This window comes from Drosophila melanogaster, chromosome 3R, assembly GCF_000001215.4.
Source record: "Drosophila melanogaster chromosome 3R".
NCBI classification, from domain to species: Eukaryota; Metazoa; Arthropoda; class Insecta; order Diptera; family Drosophilidae; genus Drosophila; species Drosophila melanogaster.
Window position 1 is genome coordinate 6,745,721 of NT_033777.3, and position 19,750 is coordinate 6,765,470.

At 43.5% G+C, this 19,750-nt stretch overlaps 4 protein-coding genes and 1 long non-coding RNA gene across 12 annotated transcripts; 1 reads left to right on the top strand and 4 right to left on the bottom strand.

The window, feature by feature from the left end:
- Positions 1-1,347: 1,347 nt before the first annotated feature.
- CG34297 (uncharacterized protein) lies at positions 1,348-2,287 on the bottom strand. Its single transcript, NM_001104226.2, has 4 exons — positions 2,140-2,287; positions 1,822-2,088; positions 1,647-1,769; positions 1,348-1,579 (listed from the first exon to the last, which is right to left on the bottom strand). Exons 1-4 carry the CDS (start codon positions 2,241-2,243, stop codon positions 1,372-1,374), a joined length of 702 nt encoding a protein of 233 aa, NP_001097696.1. The 5' UTR covers positions 2,244-2,287; the 3' UTR covers positions 1,348-1,371.
- Positions 2,288-7,143: 4,856 nt separating this feature from the next.
- On the bottom strand, positions 7,144-8,474 carry zen (zerknullt). The gene is made up of 2 exons (NM_057445.3): positions 8,342-8,474; positions 7,144-8,277 (listed from the first exon to the last, which is right to left on the bottom strand). The coding sequence occupies exons 1-2, from the start codon at positions 8,426-8,428 to the stop codon at positions 7,303-7,305; spliced, it is 1,062 nt and encodes a 353-aa protein (NP_476793.1). The 5' UTR covers positions 8,429-8,474; the 3' UTR covers positions 7,144-7,302.
- Positions 8,475-10,121: 1,647 nt separating this feature from the next.
- bcd (bicoid) lies at positions 10,122-13,746 on the bottom strand. 5 transcript variants are annotated; one of them, NM_169157.3, is made up of 4 exons: positions 13,387-13,746; positions 12,752-12,827; positions 11,753-12,696; positions 10,122-11,240 (listed from the first exon to the last, which is right to left on the bottom strand). In NM_169157.3, exons 1-4 carry the CDS (start codon positions 13,549-13,551, stop codon positions 10,956-10,958), a joined length of 1,470 nt encoding a protein of 489 aa, NP_731111.1. In that variant the 5' UTR covers positions 13,552-13,746; the 3' UTR covers positions 10,122-10,955. The 5 variants fall into 5 exon arrangements, with proteins under 5 accessions (NP_731111.1, NP_788587.1, NP_788588.1 ...); NM_176410.3 differs by having other exon boundaries at positions 11,753-12,711; NM_176411.3 differs by having other exon boundaries at positions 12,752-12,849.
- A 2,046-nt stretch (positions 13,747-15,792) lies between these two features.
- lncRNA:CR45593 (long non-coding RNA:CR45593) lies at positions 15,793-17,758 on the bottom strand. 2 transcript variants are annotated; one of them, NR_125085.1, is made up of 2 exons: positions 17,460-17,758; positions 15,793-16,159 (listed from the first exon to the last, which is right to left on the bottom strand). It is a non-coding gene; the product is annotated as a long non-coding RNA:CR45593 (long non-coding RNA). The 2 variants fall into 2 exon arrangements; NR_125086.1 differs by lacking the exon at positions 17,460-17,758 and having other exon boundaries at positions 15,793-16,899.
- Ama (Amalgam) lies at positions 16,873-19,541 on the top strand. 3 transcript variants are annotated; one of them, NM_169160.1, is made up of 2 exons: positions 16,873-17,276; positions 18,113-19,541. In NM_169160.1, the coding sequence occupies exons 1-2, from the start codon at positions 17,260-17,262 to the stop codon at positions 19,119-19,121; spliced, it is 1,026 nt and encodes a 341-aa protein (NP_731114.2). In that variant the 5' UTR covers positions 16,873-17,259; the 3' UTR covers positions 19,122-19,541. The 3 variants fall into 3 exon arrangements, with proteins under 3 accessions (NP_731114.2, NP_476579.1, NP_788589.1); NM_057231.4 differs by lacking the exon at positions 16,873-17,276 and adding an exon at positions 17,684-17,796; NM_176412.2 differs by lacking the exon at positions 16,873-17,276 and adding an exon at positions 17,684-17,780.
- Positions 19,542-19,750: the final 209 nt, after the last annotated feature.

Sequence of the window (19,750 nt, forward strand, 5' to 3'; positions counted from 1 at the left end):
GTATAGACTGTCATGGCTAAAATAGATAATTATTTCGATCATATGTCGCTTAATGTATTTCTAATTGAAATATTTTTACTCGATTGCTTGACATGAAACCAGCAGTAAAAACATTCCATGAGTTGCGGAAAACAATTGATTGATGCGCTATATGCTTATATATATTTAGCCTTTTCCTATTGTTCAGATGCAATAAAACGGAGACATAACTGTCAGATAATGGCGTTAAATGGAAGGGATTAATGAGTGGATACGTATTTTGGGACGACCCGTTTTGGGTTCCCCCATGGCCCACACCCACACCTTGCCCCAAAACACCCACATCCACCCAAGAACAAGATGCAACTACCGCAACAACCGTGACAAGTACAACATTTGTGTCGCCTGCCTCGGCTTCAATCTGTCGCCCTCCGCTGTGCCACGCAACCTTTGACACGCATAAATGGAACAGTCAACCCCCAGTTTGTGCTCCACCCTCGGGAAGCCCCTGCTTCCGTATCTGCACTGAAAGCAATCCATTAACTCTCTGTCCATTTTTTCTTAGTTAAAAAAAAAAACTCACATAACTAAAGTTAGCAATCCTTTTGTTGAGTTATTCATATGCATGCAAGCACCACGAATTATATTACATCAAGATACTAAGAAGTTAGTATTATTATTTTACTTGTCTGTATTGTTGATAGATCAAAATATTTCCGTATACAAGATTTAACATAGGTGAAACAAGTAAATAGTTAATGGTTCAATATTTCTTCGAGTGTACTGGCATTCCACTGCCAAGTGTCAGCTTCTCGCAGTACGGTCTCCGGTCTCTCTTCTCCGGTCCGCTGTCCTGGCCGAGACCCGGACCCGGCACAAACAAAGATCGCAATTTGACTCTACACCACGGAGCTGTCAGCTGGCAGAGAGTGAAGGAAGATTGATTACCGCCATCGAATTGTTTGCCCTCATCCAGGGTGGCTGCCGCGGGGTGGAGGGAGCGGAGGATGTGCCCTGTGTGCCTGACTTCGATTGAATGGCACATCGGAATGGAATCGAAAGAGTTGAGGAGCTACCAAACGCGATACTCCTGCTGTCATATGTAAACAACACTTGAAGCATTCAAGGGATAGGGTTGCGTTTAAAATAGCAGACGGGGTGCGGCTCCTGCTTAAAGCTGTGAATTAGGCTTAATGTTGGTAAAATAGTATTGCTAGAAACATGCATATTTCGAAATTCTTTAATCTTCGTTTTGGCAGCCGACTAATATATAAATAAACATTTGAAGTATGTATCCACTCCAATGGAGTTAAAAGCAACCTTTACCACAATGCGCCTTTGTCATTCCCAAAAATTTAAGACAACGAGATATCCATCATCCAATACCCAATTTTATTTTAGCTTTTCCAGGAAATCATCAATGAAATCCATCTGCTTCGAATTGAATTTGCGGGCATATTTTACACAGTTCTCAAAATTGGACTCATCGTTAAGGCCTTTGTAGGCCATGGCGCGATACATCCACGCCCTCAGGTTCTTCTCGTCCAATTTGTTCAGAACAAAATCGCAATCGACTATGCCTCGTTTGAATTTGCCCGATCTATGGGGATAAAAGGGGAGCCGTCAGTCGAGGAGCATCCAATAGAATTCACATATCATTTGCTCACTTGATGAAACAAAGAGCCCGATTTATGTACAGGATGTGACTGTCGCGGATATTTTCGATGGCTTCGGTGTACACTTTCATAGCAGCCTCGTAGTTACCCTTTCGATACTCTGCGTTTCCCAATCTAAAGATACAGTTATGTAGATTAAGCTTATAATACAATTTGCCAGACCCACTTTCGAAAGTTTTGAGCCACTCGTTCCCTTTCCAAGCGAGCTTTTGAGCGCTGATCAAGATCCATTTCCACCTGGCGCATGAAGGGAAATCGATCCTTACTTCGATCTATACGGTTGAAAGTTCTGGGCTTTGATTTCTCTTTCGAAGAAGTAGGTGCGGAAATAACTGGAATAGGAGTTTTCCTCTCTGTAATTATGAAACTCTCCTCTGTTATAGTGGAAGATTTGAGACTCCGTTTAGGTTTTTCCTGGCCCTCCGCCTCCTCCCTAAATAAAAAGTATTCTAATTTTCATCACTGGTGTGTGTTTTTCACTTACTCATTGGGCACTTGAAGGTTTTCGAGTAACCGGACCACTTCCTCAACTGTTGATTCGGAATCTAAAAAGCATTCATCGATTTGCGGGTGTTGCAAGGAGTACATGTTCCCAAATATTAAATAATGACCGTCGGATTCAACAAAATATTTGTTTTTGATTTGACCGTTGTGGCAGTTTGTTTACTTTGAATAATTACCAGCTGGGCAAACGAATCGCGTGGCAACTCGGGGTTGTACTATTTATGGCCCATAATCAACTGGTTGCGTAGCAACAATATGTTTTTGGGCATGGGAATAAATATCGATAGTGTATTATGAGATGGTTTAAAATGCAAGCACATTTTTATCTTTATCATACTAATTCTGGATGTAATCAAATAATACTAAGCAACTTGTATAGCTGCATTCCAAAGATTGGGGCAGAATTTTTTCAATTTTTAAACTATGATCAAAAGCTTTTATTGTAGCGAAAGCAGAATCATGATGACTTTATTTAATTTTTTTGGTTTTGCCAGTAATTTGCGTTGAATCCGTTTACATGATTATGGGTGCATAGAAACACACACCTGCACACCCTGTTACTAGCACTCTGGCTGATAGCCATACTCGTCTCACGCTCACATTACTTTTCATTTAATCTCATACAATTTGTAAGATAAAGAAATGCACAAATGCATGTTGAGCTCAGCTTGGCTCAAAGGATCAATTATAGTCTATAAAACATAATGGCGTCTAATAATAGTAGAGCCGCAATCTCAACACAACTGAAACTTGTCCCCTCAAACCTCCCTTTGCGCAACGAAAAGCCTTTACACTCAGCAAAAAAAATTTGATAGTGTTATAAAGATAAAACGTATTTTTATTATTTGTATTATTATATATTTCGGTATAAATTATTTTTGGATATAGATTTTTACACTAGACTTTAGAGTATTAAATATAATTTATACATATATAAAATATAAACATTCGCAATAAGCGACTTTAATATATTATATATTATTATACATATAAACCTTATGGTACAGTTTTCTAATAAATCTGAGAACTATAGAACGAATCAATATTACATAAGCAATACGAAGCGATATTAAGCAATTCTTTAAATGGTTTATTATTATTTTATTCGTTAAACAGAAGTTAATCAAAAATGAAGGCATTTGTCTAATGATGCTATTTCGAAGTTTGGGTTTATCGAACTCTGAGGCCAAGCTCGCTGAATTGGTTATCTTGCCATGGAAACTCAATTAAAATGGTGACATTTAATACTGTTATGAATATTGATAATAATAAAAAATTGCCATTATAAATAATTTTCGCGCAGTGCATGTGTAGCCCCCTGCTTCCGCACCCACGGTTCACCTGGAAGTGCATGTCGCTGGCACATTACCTGCATTGGTGCATGGGGTGTGGGGTGGCGGTGTGGTGAAAAGGATCCTGGCGACCGAGAGCTGGGTGGCGGATATGTGTCTGCGTCGTGTGGGCCAGGCATTTAGGAGCCGGTTCACACACACACACACACTGGCACACACGCGGCAACCGGACATGGACATGCTTAGGCGCCGGGCTCTCTTGGCCACGTTAGCAGGGAAGGGGCGGGGCAGTGTGCATGGGGATAAATAATTGCAGTGCGGCAGAAGGAGCCTGAACTGGTTGTGGCACCATTTCGCTCCTGCCACCAAACCAGCAAATGGACAAACGACAACGACACCAAATTGCTCACATGACGCACCGCATTTTTTATTGCGCACGAATTTCGTTGTTGGTTAGCAAAAGTTGGTACGCTCCTTGCGGCAGAAACTCGCCGCCTGGCGGCATCATCAGCATAGATTGCCATTTCGACGTAATTGTTATAAATGAATTCCACGTAATTTAATTATGGGTTTTAGACCGATGAAAAATACACCAGCCAACGGGCCATAAATACGGCCAACCCTACAGATGGGCGGTCACTTGCATATGCTGCGTATGCGTATCAGCTGTTGGGAGGGAGAGGGTTGAGGAAATGCCCGAATTATCCGTGAAATGGGCACAGCTCGCCGAGATGGGGATTGAGTATCTGCCTCAGTTACAAATTATGGGAAAATAAAGAGCCACCGAGTCCGTTTGATTGCCCAGAAACCAATCTATCACCCTATGCAATAGAGTTTATTTTATCGTATCCAAAGAAATTTAAAATTTTATTTGATCATTTATGCACCTAAATCAATTTATTTACTGATAAAAACCATTGCAAACATTACCTTGTGGCAGAAACTTAATTGTTTTGGGGTGGATTTAATATGGAATGGATACTTGTTTTTAGATATACATTACGTTTAAACTGATAAAGTATAAATAGTTAGACTGACCTACCAGTGAGACACCCATTCATACAGAATTATAGACACCGCTGTAGAGATGAAATAAGTTAAGCAACAGATGCTCGCAACATCACGGCTCACACCTCGTTTGGGCACAACGAAAACCCTATTGTAAGCCCAACAATCTCAGTTTGGGGCACAGGATACTCCACTCACTACCATCGGCCCGTTCCTTGGCAAATGGCATTCAAATTTTGAAGTGATTTTTTTCACGCTTTCACAATCTGTCGTGGAATACAGAATAAGAAGCGCTTCCCGTGCCTGCTGTTAACTATACGAGTATGTGCACATTTTTTGGGCCAACAGTACACACCAACATGTGTGGAATGGACACAAGGTTTTTCTGGCCCAGCACGATTTGTTTATACGACAGGTGTTGGCCATACCGTTGGCGTTGAGGGACTAACACGTCTGTGAAATGTCATAACGTTTAAACGTGCCAAAAATATCCAAATTGGAGCTAAAACCGTTGGGCTGAGGATTGCCGAAAAGGATGAGTCAAATGCGAATGGGTAGCCTTTTGGTGGGTTTTTATTATTTACAAATGATGCTGTACTGGGTTTAAATGAATTTCGAAAGCAAAAATGTTCATAGGCAAATAAATTTAAAAAATTTTTGAGACTAACTCAAAAAATGTAAGTTAAAACTTTTCGATTTAGACCTCAAAACGATGCATTAAACTTATTTTACCCGCTTAATTAACTTTCACCGCAGAAATTCCTCAGCGAGGACATTTCATTTGCACACAAAATACATTTCGCTCGGCTGTCGCAAGGAGTCCAAGCACTTGGGTTTCGCGTCCTGGTCGCGAATCCAAAACTCATTGCTGAAGAGTGGGATGAGCTTGCTTGAGAGCCAAGCGCTTTCGAGAGGCGATTAGCCATAAAAATTATAGATTCAATCTAATTACAAAACGCTGCGGTTGGGCATCGGGGAGTGTGAAGTGAATATTTAATTTAATTAACAAGAAACAATTTGAAATGCTTTTCGCCCAGCCTCCGTTGCGGCCGCTGAATTTATTGTTATGACCAGGCCGCGACTGCGGCCATGTCGTTGTCATCAAGGCTCCGGATTCCCGCCTCCGGGCCAAGGGCTCCGGCTGCCAATTCGCTATTCCGGCTAATAAAACCGCAATGTTGCCGCTGCTGAGCGAGTGATTGAGCTCAGGAATTGGCCACTCGAGCAATGGGAACAATCTGCGCTGTGCTGTCGGACATGTTTATTACATTGGCATTTCGCGTAATTGAAGCTGGCCGCGTGGAGTTGTTTACTTGTTCCTGCTGTTCGCTTTTTATGCGAGTTTGATTAGCTGCCTCTGATTGCCGGGCGATTAGCCACGCCCACGCTCCTCCAATGCGGTATCTATATTCATTATGGCAGCACCCAAACATGTGTAGGACATGCTCCCGGCGAGGGCAGGTCGAGTCAAAACCAAACCAAAACCAGAACCAGGCCAGAACCGAGGCGAACCGGACCACATGTCAGGAAATGTCAACGACGCGCATGAAAATTCCAAGGATTCACACCCTGTGCAAGGTCCTCCCCTTTGGCCACTGACTTCCACATGGGTACACTTTAAAAATTTATTTATTATTCTAGGATGGACCCAATCATGTCATCAAATGTGTTCCGCGTCAGCTCCGAAATAAAAGTAATTTAAACTTCTCATAAGAAAATGTGTAATTCCTAAAAAGTGACCCAACTAATGAATTGAAATGATACTTAATAATACAAGTTTAGTTCTAGTTCAATTGTATAGCAAAATATACATTTTGGACAATTATAAATGTTCGTTATTATGTCAATATTTGTAAATAGCTCTCACTGCACTATTATTTTTCGAAGTGCACGTCCTGTGAGTCCTTTGGCCGTGGCAAGTGCGAGCGACAATTTCCTCCCAGGGGAAGCAATTTGCCACACACACACAGCACTCCACACCATACCACACCACACCTAAGGGCCCGCACCAAGGACCAAAGGGATGGATGGGCTGGTGGAAATTCCTTGGAGCTGAGGCTGAGTGCCGCATTTCCGCGCTGCAAGACGCTGGACAGCCGCCGCAGCCAGTAGCAAGTAATGTGTGCGGTTAAATGTCCATAAATCAAATCCTAACACTCCATGTCCGCCGCTCAAGATGACCAACGGAACCCGCTGTAACTGAAACTGAACCTGGATCCGGATCCGAATCCGGATTGGGAATGGGAATGGAGAAGGGGAAGGGGCTGGACCTGTCCGAGTTAATGCGGTTGACACTTTTCTGGGCCCTAATAGATGGGCGATGCAATGGAAATTCCTCGACTTGACCTCAAGTCGCCCGCAATGGGACATTAAATGCAAAAGTGAAACCGAAGACAACTGGGACACTAGCTAAATGCTAAAAATTAACCCCTCTCCTCTCCTCTCCTTTCTTTCCTTGGTTTCTCCTTTTCAGAAGCCAAGTGTCCACTTTGGATTGGAGTGGTCTTAAGGATACTAAATGGATTGTAACTAAAGCAAAGTTTTATAAAAGTTGTACAGCAAGCAACAAGGAGTCATTTAAGAAATCGATCGAATAATTATTTTAAAGTGAAGAAAATATCATTTTGTATTATTTGAATTTTAGTTTATTAACTATGGTTGCAATACAGAGGCATATTTTAATATATCTATTAAAAAAATGGTTAAACTTCACGATAATTTAAGAATATTCATGGCTTTTGTCACTGAGTTCGGTTAGAATTTTTCGTCCAAGGGCCAGAGACGGTTGCTTAGCTCCAACAAAAATTTATAGTAAAACTTAGTATAACTTTTTTAACTCAAAATTAGTTGGGATAATTGTAGGAGGTTACGCACGGGTTCATGTGATTAACGCTCAGCTTTCTCGACTTGGCAGCAGGCTCGCCCCACGACAGATTCATCGAGGGAGCCGCATGCACGCTCGTGGGGACCTGACTTTGGGAACTGGGATGCCAGGATTGAGTGGCCAGGATAGGCGCGGATTTAGACTTGGACCAAGCCTGGGCCGCTGCCTCCAAATCCTGCTTGATGCTCTGCAGAACCAAATCCACGTTGTAGGAATAGTGGCCCGAAGAGGAGCTAGAAGCCGAGTTGGTAGATGTTCCTGTGCTAGATGTGGCAGTGCTGACCTGTGGTGCAGCTGTAGTTTGAGCCAGATGCTCCAAGATCTCGCTGAGGTCGGCGCTGGAGCACATGCCGTTGTTGGTTGATGCTTCGGTCTTCATTTTCTGGCTGGCTTGATAGTCTGGCTTTGGATTCACAGGAGCCACTGCCATCATAGGACGCTTTTCTGCTGCCGCTGTGCCCTCCCTGGGATCCTGGGAGTAGGACATGAGGCGCTTCACTATGCCTCGGTGGGCACTCTGCTCAGCCTGGGGTTGAGCCAACTTGGCGTTGGACTTGGGCTCGCGGTGACCTTGTATGTCCTTCTTGAACTTCATTCGTCGGTTCTGGAACCAGATCTTCACCTGGCGTTCGCACAGGGACAAGCGCTGAGCAATCTCAATCCTGCGCGTCCTGTACAAGTACATGTTGCTCTTGAACTCGTTCTCAAGTTCCACCAGTTGGACACTGGTGAAGGCAGTCCGTGATCGCTTAAGCTTCACCCTCTGCGAGTCGTGGTTGGGCTGAGATGGCAGATTCTCGTCCGATGACACATGCTGCTGATGCACATGCTGCGGGGAGCAGTGATCGTTGAGGGTGGTGGGGTTGGAGTTCATCTGATTGTAGTTGGGAGGCAGACCGATGGGGTTAACATCGTGATGATGACCATAGATCAACTGAAAGCGGGTAAACAACTAATTAGTTTATTGCTGATATTCGATTTTTGATCTGAGTACTCACATCACTGTATTTAACCTCGGAAGGATCTGCTGAATAGGAGCCGACTTTAGCCTGGTGAACTGGATAGTAGTGCATGACGGATGACATATTTTTTCTGGTACTGCCGAGTGAGCTGTCAAAAGTGGAATGATCTGTCGTCCTAAGCAAACATCATGCTTATATAGGAGGGCTTGTAGGTAGACGACATAACAGGTCAATTCCGCCGACGCATCGTTGCGAAAAAATTTGCCTAAGCCGCGAGTCGTAAATCCCTTCGTCGCTGGACTGCCCGACTGGCACCTCGGAGACTAGCCAAGTCCGACGACTCCCGGCCATTGGCAATGGGCAATCTAGAGGCTTGTTTTGATCGAAATCCTGCCAGGATCTGGCGTTGCGTGAGAGACAGTTCCAGGGTTCCTGGGCCGCAAGAGCCGGAGTCTCGCCAGGTAGACGGGCTGATGATGATCGGAGATCCGAGGCGATTGTTGTCCAACTTGTAGCACCTGTTGAAAGAGCCTCCGGTGGCGGCGCTGAAAGTGAAACCGAAGCTGTTGTCGCGGCTTTTGGTCGCTCGCCGTCCGCAATTATCCTCATAATGCAATGAAAGCAGCGCTGTGAGAAAGGATGCTCCTCGGGGTTTCATGCTCGATTTGGACAGTTTATGGCTCTGCTTGTTTCCAAGGAGTATATGCTCAAGTCTCCGACGCGGCGAATGCGAATCTGTCTCGGGTCTCCGGTCCATAGGCCTTCCCATCCTCAGTCCTCGAACTAGGGAATTGTTCGCAAATTTTATTACTGGCGCTATCGGATTTTCTCCTTCCGAGAATTCGCTAAAAATACGTTGGAACAAAGGAAAAGTCATAACAGGATAACCGTGTGGAAATGTCGCGGCGAGAGTGAGGTACAGTTGAAAATATCTTTACTTAGGTTATATATGAAAATTAACATTTTCGAAATAATATTTTTAGAATTGTCGAAAAGATTCATTTAAAAACATAATTAAAACATGATCTTTTGAAAAGAAGTGCTAAAACTCTTAATTAACTTGTTTAAGTCTTAAGTTAATATCGCAACCATGTTAATGGGTCACTGTGCACAATTGTGAAAAGTATTTACAATAAAAACCTGAACCAAATTAAAAAGCTTTACAATATCAATAAAAAACTAATTTATGAATACTTTGCGATATCTCGCGATATTTGAAAGATGCATAGATGCTATAAATTATCTTCATAAATGGCGGATTAAAAAGTAGTTTATTAATTATAGTAGTTAAACTAGGTGTGATGAAGGGCACAGGAAAACAAGTCTTGTGATAAGTAAGAATGGATTCAGAGCTTGGTTTTCCCAGGACATCCATAATCCACCTACTAAAACGCGCCCAAGATCAATAAAAACTCTATAACTGGGAGAAACCCAATCAATATTCGTTCATATAGGCCCCGTTATTGGACTTCTGGATTTCCCAAAACTTATATCAAAGAAAATAGGGGCAACAAGTTGCCTGGCGGCGCCCCGCGAGTGCTGCCTGTACAGTGTCTACCTAAATAGTGCGACCGCGCGAGGATCAGGCGATAAGAGTATGGGTTTCAGGTAGGTGAATAAACACAGGCAGCTGGTGCAAATGTTTTATGATCCGCGGGTGTTCGCGGAAAAATCGCGAATCATATTTTATGGCAGGCATGTGTGAGTATGTGCAATAAAGTGCATTTTTAAATTCATAAGATTTTCGGGAAAACCAGATACTGTTTTCGTTCATTCTAGAAAGGGACGGAAATATGGGCTAAGTATGTAGTTATGTGTAGTTAGTCACAATTTACCCGAGTAGAGTAGTTCTTATATATTTTCGTAATTAAAAATACAAAGCTTAAAGAGACAACATCAAAGGTGCAGCATTTTAAAATTAAACTTGAGGCCTAACAGATTGCAATGCTCTTCTTAGTGATGTAAATAGAATGTGAGCTATGATAGTTATTCCGTTTGGCAGCAAAAAATCTCCGAATCTGAAACAAATGGTCTGCATTGATTGAAAATACAATTTGCTGACTATTCTTGGTCAAAGAATGCGCAAATGTTTGATTATGTCAGACACTTTGGCATAGCATAGAAATTGAAAATATCATATCAAATATTATTGTTTAAATGTTCGATCTTTAAGGGTAATCATTGTATGAGATTACGCCCAAGAGAAACATTTTTCATTTTGATTAGTACAGTTTTTAGCTATGTCAAATTGTAACAGAGAAGATTTTCTTGCTGGCTCGGAATATAATTTCCGAAATGTGGGACGATAACTTTCCATGGAATACGCTTAAGCCCAAATGGCCTCAAATGTAACTGGTTGCATATTCCCGGGCTTTAGTGGAGCAGCCACCCAGATACATCTAAGGCGAATAGCGTATTGCAGGGAAAGTATAGAGTTAACTGGAGTATCACTAAGATATGCACTGGAATCCGTGCGGCCTGCTGACTAGGCTAGTACATAAAACTTCCCTGGGAACCATTTACACGGATCTTAGGACTAGACCTAACTTTCTACGCGTAGATATCTACAATCACTTGGTATTTGTACAATCAGGAACAACAGTGGTTAACCTAAAGCTAATGAAACTCTCTAACACGCCTCTCATCCAGGCTAATTGAAGCAGTAGGCAAACTGCGAGTTGCCCGCGGCGTTCCGATGGGGATTATACGCTTGCATTATCGTATCCATCGTGCATTGATATTGGTTCGATTCGCCCATGGCCACGCCCCCCATTCCGAGGGGCGGCTGAGGGCCTTGTGGGGGCGAAGGCTTGCCAAATTTGGCAAATGCCGCTCCACGATTTCCGGTTCCTGCTAAGGCTCTTATTCCGGTGCTCATGTCGTCGCTACTGCCATCGTCGCAGCTCTTGTCCAGACCCTTCAAAGGCTCCAAGATCTAGGGAGAGAGCGAACGCATTTAGAACATAAATAAATTCGATTGAAATTGCTAAATTATTGTTACAATTTATAGCTAAAAATGTTCATCAGCATATGAGTCTGTTTTCACTTTTAAAATGCATAGATCTTATTTTTCTGGTCAAAGAAATGCTATTTTAACTTGCAGTGTATTAAGAGTGATTACATGAATAAAAAAGTAAAAAACCCTGAAAACTAAGGGCTTTCAAACGGTTGAAATCTTAACCTTTGATACAAATTCTATATTAAAATACATCTTTAACACTTGTACTTCCCTTTCAGAAATGCCATGTCTAATTTAGAAAACAAAAACTTAATAAGTTAAATGTTAAATATTGGAGAACTCCCAAATCTCATCGATCGGAAATAGAAGTACTTTCAGAATAACATCTCAAACCAGACAGTTTGAAAGTTACAAAGCTTAAAGCTTCAATTTATAAACGCCACACTCAGAATCAAGAGATCAAAAAAGGTTGTGGACTCATGCCTGACCTGTAGCGTCGTCTTCTTGCTCGTTCCGTCGTCCATGTCGTCGGCCGCCTCCGTCTCGCCAACGGCGATGGCGCAAGGTCCGCCGATGCCGATGCCACACAGACTCGGACTTTCGTCATTCTTGGGTGTTAATGGCTCGTAGACCTCGGAGCCCGGCGAGGCAGCGCCTCGGGCCACAGCGGATGCCGATGCAGTGGCGCCAGACATTCCCGATCGCATGTAGTACGAGCTGTTGAAGTTGTAGTCGGCCTCCGGTTCGTCCTTGACCAGGACGCGACAGGCGCTGGCTTGCTTTTGCTGGAAGTCAAAGTGATGGTATTGCTGCTGCTGAGCCTGCTGTTGCTGCTGCTGCATCTGGTGCGGCACGTGGTTGCCCTGGTGGTGCAGTTGCTGCTGGTGATTATGGACCTGCTGCTGCTGGAAGAACTGGCCGCCATTGACATTGGTCGACCCAGGTCCTGGCCCCCCTCCGGAAGGATACTGCATGTGCATGTGACGATTGGCCTGGGCGTGATTGTGGCCTCCATTGTAGTTGTAGTAGGCGTTGAATGACTCGCTGTAGTGCTCCGTCATGTGTGCAGTGGGCGTTGAGGGCGTGGGTGACGGAGTCAAAGCGTTGGGCGTGGCTCCTCCACCCAAGCTAAGAGTCTGCAAGCTGGGGGGATCGCCATCGCTCTGTTTCATACCCGGCGAGAGAGGCATCCCCTCGTAGGACTGGTCCTTGTGCTGATCCGATTGGATCTTGTGACGACGCCGACGGTTCTTAAACCATATCTTCACCTGGGCTGTGCCCAGGGCTAGTTTCGCTGACAGATCCGCAAGTCGGGGGGCTGTGAGGTATCGTCCCTGCAGAAAGTGCTGCTCCAGCTCTGCTATTTGAGAGCTGGTAAAAGTGGTGCGGGTGCGACGTGGTCGCCGCATCACCAGAGAGTCGGGCAGCTCCTCTGAGGGAAAGACATCTGATAAGACGATGGCTGACTTTGTTGGCTTTGAGCTCACCTGGCTTGGGCATCTGGTTGGGCAGATACGGACGTATGTAGTTGTAGTTTATCGCTCCCGTTCGCTCATCGAAAAGCTTCAAAGAATCAAGGGGTACACTGTCTTTATATAAAAACGTGAAAGGACGATTCGCTTCGGGGACCGAATCTTGCAATATTACTTTCACTAATCATCATGCAGGACAACAATGCTTGTTTTAGAAAATATGTTGTATGAAGTGTATAAAGTCAATAATGTATACCCAGTGGCCATAGATGTGGCTTTTGAAAAATAGACATTACTGATTGTCGGTGTGAGTGCAACAGGTTTAACATTCGTCCATTTCAATGAAACACCTTTTAGAACATTTCGGCAAATCACTAATAACATGATGCCCCACAATTCATATACAATTATATACTATACTAACTGTAACGATTAATAATATCAATTGGTTTTTAGATTCTGCTACGATACTTTAAAAGTCACAAACAAGATAATAGAAGATTTCGCCCTATGTTCTAGAAACACATTTGCTGCGGCTCAATAAATGTTTATGGTCATCAGTGATCGCACTGGTTGTTTGTTCACCATAGGGAATCTGTACTGTAGCTTTCCTGGGACAAGAGCCCTTCTCTGCTGCGATGGGAACTCACCAAATCGAAGGGATTTCGGAATTGTGGCGGCAACTGAAGCTGCGGATGTTGGTGATGTGGGTGCGGATGCGAGTGCGGATGCGGATGGGAGTGCGGATGCGGATGTGTGTGCGTGTGGGGCAGCGGATGATGGTAAAAGTTTTGATCTGGCGGCGGTTGCGCCATTTTCCCCAAACACTCCGCCGCGTTATCTTTACGAATTTCCAAGCGCCGCGCGGAAAAATGGCAAAGGAGTGTGGAAACTTTCTTGTATTTTCAGTAACCGGTTACTTTCGAGACGCTCGCGAACTTATTTCGCCCACATTTTGCGTTTTTGCGATCCACTGCTTCGCATCTGCAGAGTGCCGTTATTTAGGGATGAGCGAAGAGATGTAGAGATGGCACAATTGGCGGCCCTCCCTCGATGTTCATTCTTTTGAGTAATTTAAAAATCAATAAGCGTCTACAATACATTTTAGACAAATATTTGGACATTTTATTTTTAAATGTTTGCCTCTAATTTAAAAGTTTTTAATCGAACAGTACGGCAAAGCTGCAAACCGATTGAGTGCACAGCGTTTTCACCAGGGGGCGTGAAGAGACAGCAGTAGAGAGCCCCCTGTCGGGCTGTATTGAAAGGTTGTGCTCACTGACAAAAGGTGAATGTTCTAAAACGTCGGAGGTTTATTTATTTGTAGAGATTTGCATTTGAGAATAATAATAAAAAAAAGCTTGAATATTGTAACAAATAAGTAGAACCAATTAAACTTAAACTCTTTGCTCTGTTTGGAACTTCATAATATTAACATTTAATTAACAAACAGGCACCCCAAATTTAGGAATCAATTAGACAAGTGTCGAATGTTTAATTTGAATTTTTGTTAATATTATAATATTAATATGCTCCAGTCCAGTCCAGCCTGAATTGAACAAAATGTGCACTTTGTAGTTTATTCTGTTACATACTTCCGCTATTAATAACTACATTATTCAATCTTAGTATCGCGAGATATATAAGGACTTGGGACAAAGAATAAGGATGGTGGAGATCGAGTTTGTTTTTCCAAATGATCTCAAACGGCTACGTACGAAAGAAAATATCATATAATCGTTTTGTAAGACAGCATATAGTGCTTGCTATATGTACCTGTTAGGCAGTGCATTATAAAATGTATTAGAAGAATAAAAGGTAACCAGTTGTCGAGTTAATTAGCTGTAGCGTTCGATTCTTTTGTTAATTTTTTTTAAGTTGTTCTACTCATTTCTGATGTTAAGCTAGGATTGGCAATTATTATTTTCAGGCTCCATATTTGGAAAATTCGATATGTTTAGCGTTGAAGAATATTGTGTAAATATCTACAAGCATTAAGTTGCTCAGTGCATTGGCCCAAGCTTTAACATTTTAAAACACACCCAACGAGCCAGTTGACCTTTAAGCAAGTGTCGCAAGGCCTTAAGTGAAATATTTTTTAATGACATTTGCCAAATAATTGTCGTGTTTGCTTTTGGGATCTGGCAGGAGCTTGTTGCTGTTGGCCGGGCTTTGCTGCTTCTGCCGCTGCCAACTGGCAACAAAAGTCAATTCACAGACACTCCAGTCGACGGAGTCGGAGTGCAGCCAAAAGGCAAACAAAATACGTTCGCATAGGCAAAGCCCAAGGATACACACAAAGGTACAGTGGTTGCTCTGACTACAAATACAAATTAAACAGGGCCAGAGCTTTAATACCAATTCGATACCATTGCAACAACAGCATTTCAAATGCTACTTTTTTATATCAGATAAAGATAGGTAGAAAAGGCTATATTTACGTTAAAGGCAAGCTGATATTTTAGAAATTTATTCAAAAACAAAATTAATTACTTTGACACATAATATTGTATTTAGTCATCTGACTAGAAACTAGAAATCTCTGAATGTAACGAAGTTCTGTGCATTCTTACAAATATTACAAAAAGTATCTGCTAGATACCACTGTGCGGAACTGGGCCACAAATTCAGACGCAGTGTGTGACAAAGGACTTCTCCCTTCCCCGCTCGGCGACCCTGAATGCTGAATGCCCCCGTGTGTGCCGCTGCTGAAGCGAAACACCCAAAGAGTCACTGACAGAAACAGGATTCGGGTAATAAATTACAAAATTTGACATTTTCTGTTTTGGATCCGCTTGCGCCTGAATGCGAGCGGCAGCCCTCTCTGTCGCACGCCGTCTAGCCGTCTCTTTCGTTCGGTTTCGGTGTGTGTCCAGTTCGGTCGGGCCAAGTCGAGCGTTGCATGAAGCAGCCGGACCTGCCAGGACCTGGACCAGGACCTGAACCTGCATCCAAGAGGCATCGCCGCAATGGTCATAATGACGCTGCCGGGATGCAGCTGAGGACAAGGAGAGCCGTCAGTGGGCAGCGAGAAAGGGACGGAATAGAAGCGCCCTATGCGGTCCGTTGATAGTTAACTGGAAATTTATTATTTTACACAATTTACAATTATCTGATTCGAATGTGCACTCAGCGACGAGGATTCCGGCAGATGGGCAGTACGAGTGAGAGTGCGGGGGTCCAAGTTCGGACGACAGATGCAGTTGTCCTCCCATGGGAACGGCCTCATTTCAGCAGAAGTCACCGAAACGATTTAAGATGTGATTTAATTTTCCAGAAACTGTGGCCATAGTTTCGTCGCTCTTCGGGGGAATTTCTTCGCCAGACAGACAGCGTCGTCATCAATCATCTCGCAGAGTAAAGCCGGGTTAACCTCGATGGGTTTTAGGGGGAAACTTGGCCCGGGGCTGATCAGGAATCAGGCTGGAAATATGAAAATTAAATGCGTTTGGGCAGCAGAAAGTTTTCGAATGGTTCGGTGCTTATACAACAAGTGAAATTTTGCACATCAAACGGCCTTTGACCACATTTAATCCTTAAATCATCTGCCATAGGAACTAATTGATCGAGATCCAGACACATATTAAACACATCAATATATATACACAAATATAATCAATATAGACTATGTTATATTTCGACGTTTCCTATCCTCGTATGCTGTGAGTACACATATTAACCTTCAGCCGTGTAAAGAAATTTCTACGAACAGCCAAGTTAAAGGTACCCAAATTTCCCGAATACTGCTCTTTAAATATCCTTCAGAATTTCCCAGCATGGCTGAACCAGGACTCGATTCAAGTTCCACCCAATGCCTTGTACACCACCCCGTTGTTTTTGCCTTTTCGCGCATGCGCCCCTGCTCCGGCGCAAAAGAGACAGCACTAATGAGACGGCGCTGGGATCGCTGGCATTTCCAGAGCGGCTAGGATATTCCAGGGACCGCTCGTAATCGTTGCTGTTGTTGTTAGCCGCCAGCGGAAAGTAGTGCGCCATGCCATAAATCACACAAATGGGTAGAGTTCCAACTTTCCCACCCCGCCGCTGCTCCTTTTATTGTCCTTCCACGAACCCCGAAACGTTTATGGCCAAATGGCGGCACGAATTTGAATTTGAATTTCGCACGCGGTCTCTCAGTTCGCCTGCGGCCGCTTTCGCTGGCGCTTTGTTTTTGCAACTGACCGCTTATCTTGGGGCGGGGGCTGTCAAGTGGGCGGGGCAGGAGGGCCACAGGCAGAGGCATAAACAACAGCAGCGAGCAGCAAAACAAATCAATTAAAGACCAGAAGGAAAGTGCATTGATAACTGAGCCCGAAGTCAAACTCACGCACAAGTAAACAATTTAAATACGAACTAAAATGCAAACACAGATACAAAATACAGATAGAGATACTGAACAAACACAGATACAAATACTGTGAAGGCGACAATGTACATAACCGAGGGGTGATAAGATCCAAAACGTCGATGACTTCTTCATCGGCAAATACACTGAAAAAAGCTGTTACTAATTATTAAAAAATATGCAATATAATAAAAGGTAAACTATTTTTTTTACTAAATTTTAAACTATTTACTAAACACTGCCATTTAAAATCTTTTTTCACATCCTTAACTACAAAAAAATTAATTTTAAATCAAATTGATTTCGTTTACCTGGCTATTCATTAAAAAAAAAAATAAGTATTGATATATCGGAAAACTAAGTTATCTCCGTTTTTACCAGTGTATCCATTAAGAAGCAACGTTGTCTAGACACAGCCGCGGTAATCAATCATAATGGTGTCTATCTGCTTCATTCTCGCGGTGTACAAATTTCGGGACTTTCCTTGAGAAACCGAGCCATCGACGTCGGCGCGTCAGGAAGAATACAAAAATAAGAACCCGATTCTCAGAACCTCAGCAGAGATACGGATTTTTGAGCCGAGCTCGGTCGCCTCTTTCAATTCAGTCGAGTCCCGAACGCGAAGTGAAGCGCATTGAACCCACATTGAACTGAGAGATAGTCGAGGAAAAAGAGTCACAAAATCAACAGCAACATCCTGTAAATAAACAGAAATGTATGAATTATATTAAAATAAGACGATAAAGCTGAAAAGTGTGTACAAGCCTTATAAATGTTTCAAAACGAGTGTGTGTGCAGAATTCTTTCCTTCTTATTTACTTTTGAAAGATACTTTTAAAGATATACTTGTGACCTTTAAATTATTATTCTATAATTGAACCTAGTTTTAGTTTATTATATTGAATTCGAAGATGGGTTAAAAATGGCAGTTCTCCATTACATACGAAATATTTAGAATGGCTAACGCGATCAAAAGACTCAACATAAAGTGATACACTAATAAATCTCAAATCTATTTTGATTTCTTACAGACCAGACATGGCGCGTCTGCGGCTTCTAATCGGTCTTATATTCTGCCTTGCGATCAGCTTGGATTCGGTGCTTAGTGCCCCAGTGATCAGCCAGATCAGCAAGGACGTGGTGGCCAGTGTGGGCGACTCTGTGGAGTTCAACTGCACCGTGGAGGAGGTGGGACAGCTCTCGGTGAGCTGGGCCAAGCGTCCCAGCGAGTCGGACACCAACTCGGTGGTGCTCTCCATGCGGAATATCCTCAGTCTGCCCGACCAGCGGTACAACGTAACGGTCACCGAAGGACCCAAGACCGGAAGTGCCATTTACACCTTCCGCATTCAGAACATCGAAGTCAGTGACATGGGTCCGTACGAGTGTCAGGTGCTTGTTTCGGCCACGGAGAAGGTGACCAAGAAGCTGAGCCTGCAGATCAAGACCCCGCCGGTGATTGCGGAGAACACCCCCAAGAGCACCCTGGTGACAGAGGGACAGAATCTGGAGCTGACCTGCCATGCCAATGGCTTTCCCAAGCCTACGATCTCCTGGGCCCGCGAGCATAATGCAGTGATGCCTGCCGGTGGCCATTTGCTGGCCGAACCAACTCTCCGGATTCGTTCCGTGCACCGGATGGATCGCGGCGGCTACTACTGCATCGCGCAGAACGGAGAGGGCCAGCCGGACAAGAGGTTGATCCGGGTCGAAGTGGAGTTCCGTCCGCAGATTGCCGTCCAGAGGCCCAAGATCGCCCAAATGGTGTCCCATTCCGCGGAGCTGGAGTGCTCCGTGCAGGGCTACCCGGCTCCGACTGTAGTTTGGCACAAGAATGGCGTGCCCCTGCAGTCTAGCCGGCACCACGAGGTGGCCAACACCGCCTCCTCCTCGGGAACCACAACCTCTGTGCTGCGCATCGATAGCGTGGGCGAGGAGGACTTTGGGGACTACTACTGCAATGCCACCAATAAGCTGGGACACGCCGATGCGCGACTGCATCTCTTCCAGACCGTCATCCCAGTGCCCTCCTTGTCGTAATAAGCCCTCAACGTCTGATTTCCATTCCCACGCAACAAGACTGGAACCCTCACTTTCTCCTCTCGTCTCGCTTTTTCGGCAATTCGCCAGTCCGGATGCGGTCTGTGTTTATATTATTAATGATTCATTCAATTAGCTCCCATTCAGACTTCATTATTTTCGGACACACTTGAGATCGAGCCACCGCTTGTGCCTTATGAATTTTGCTCTGCATCCGTCGGCTTGTGCAAACACACATTAATATGCTTAAGTAAATAACGTTCTCTGATAAAGTTTAATCGGTCTTTTCCTATGTGGTTGGGTTGGCTTGTATACGGTGTAAGTTAAATACCATGAGAGAATAAACACCTCTTGAAGCAACGAATTAAAGGGTTTGTCATTCAATAAAACTAAGCCAGGAGACAAGGCATTGTCAAAAGTATTTCATTGTTTTATCGAGAGGGAATCTAAAAATATATGGTAAGTGCAGATATAAATGAAAAATTAATCACTTCTAAACAACACCCAATGCTCCATGGATCTTATTAATTTATAACAATAAACAATTCAAACTTTACACTTTAAAAGCCACAGTTTCGTTAGAATGATGGCTAGAACATCCAAATCTTTTAAAAATCCATTAACTTTTT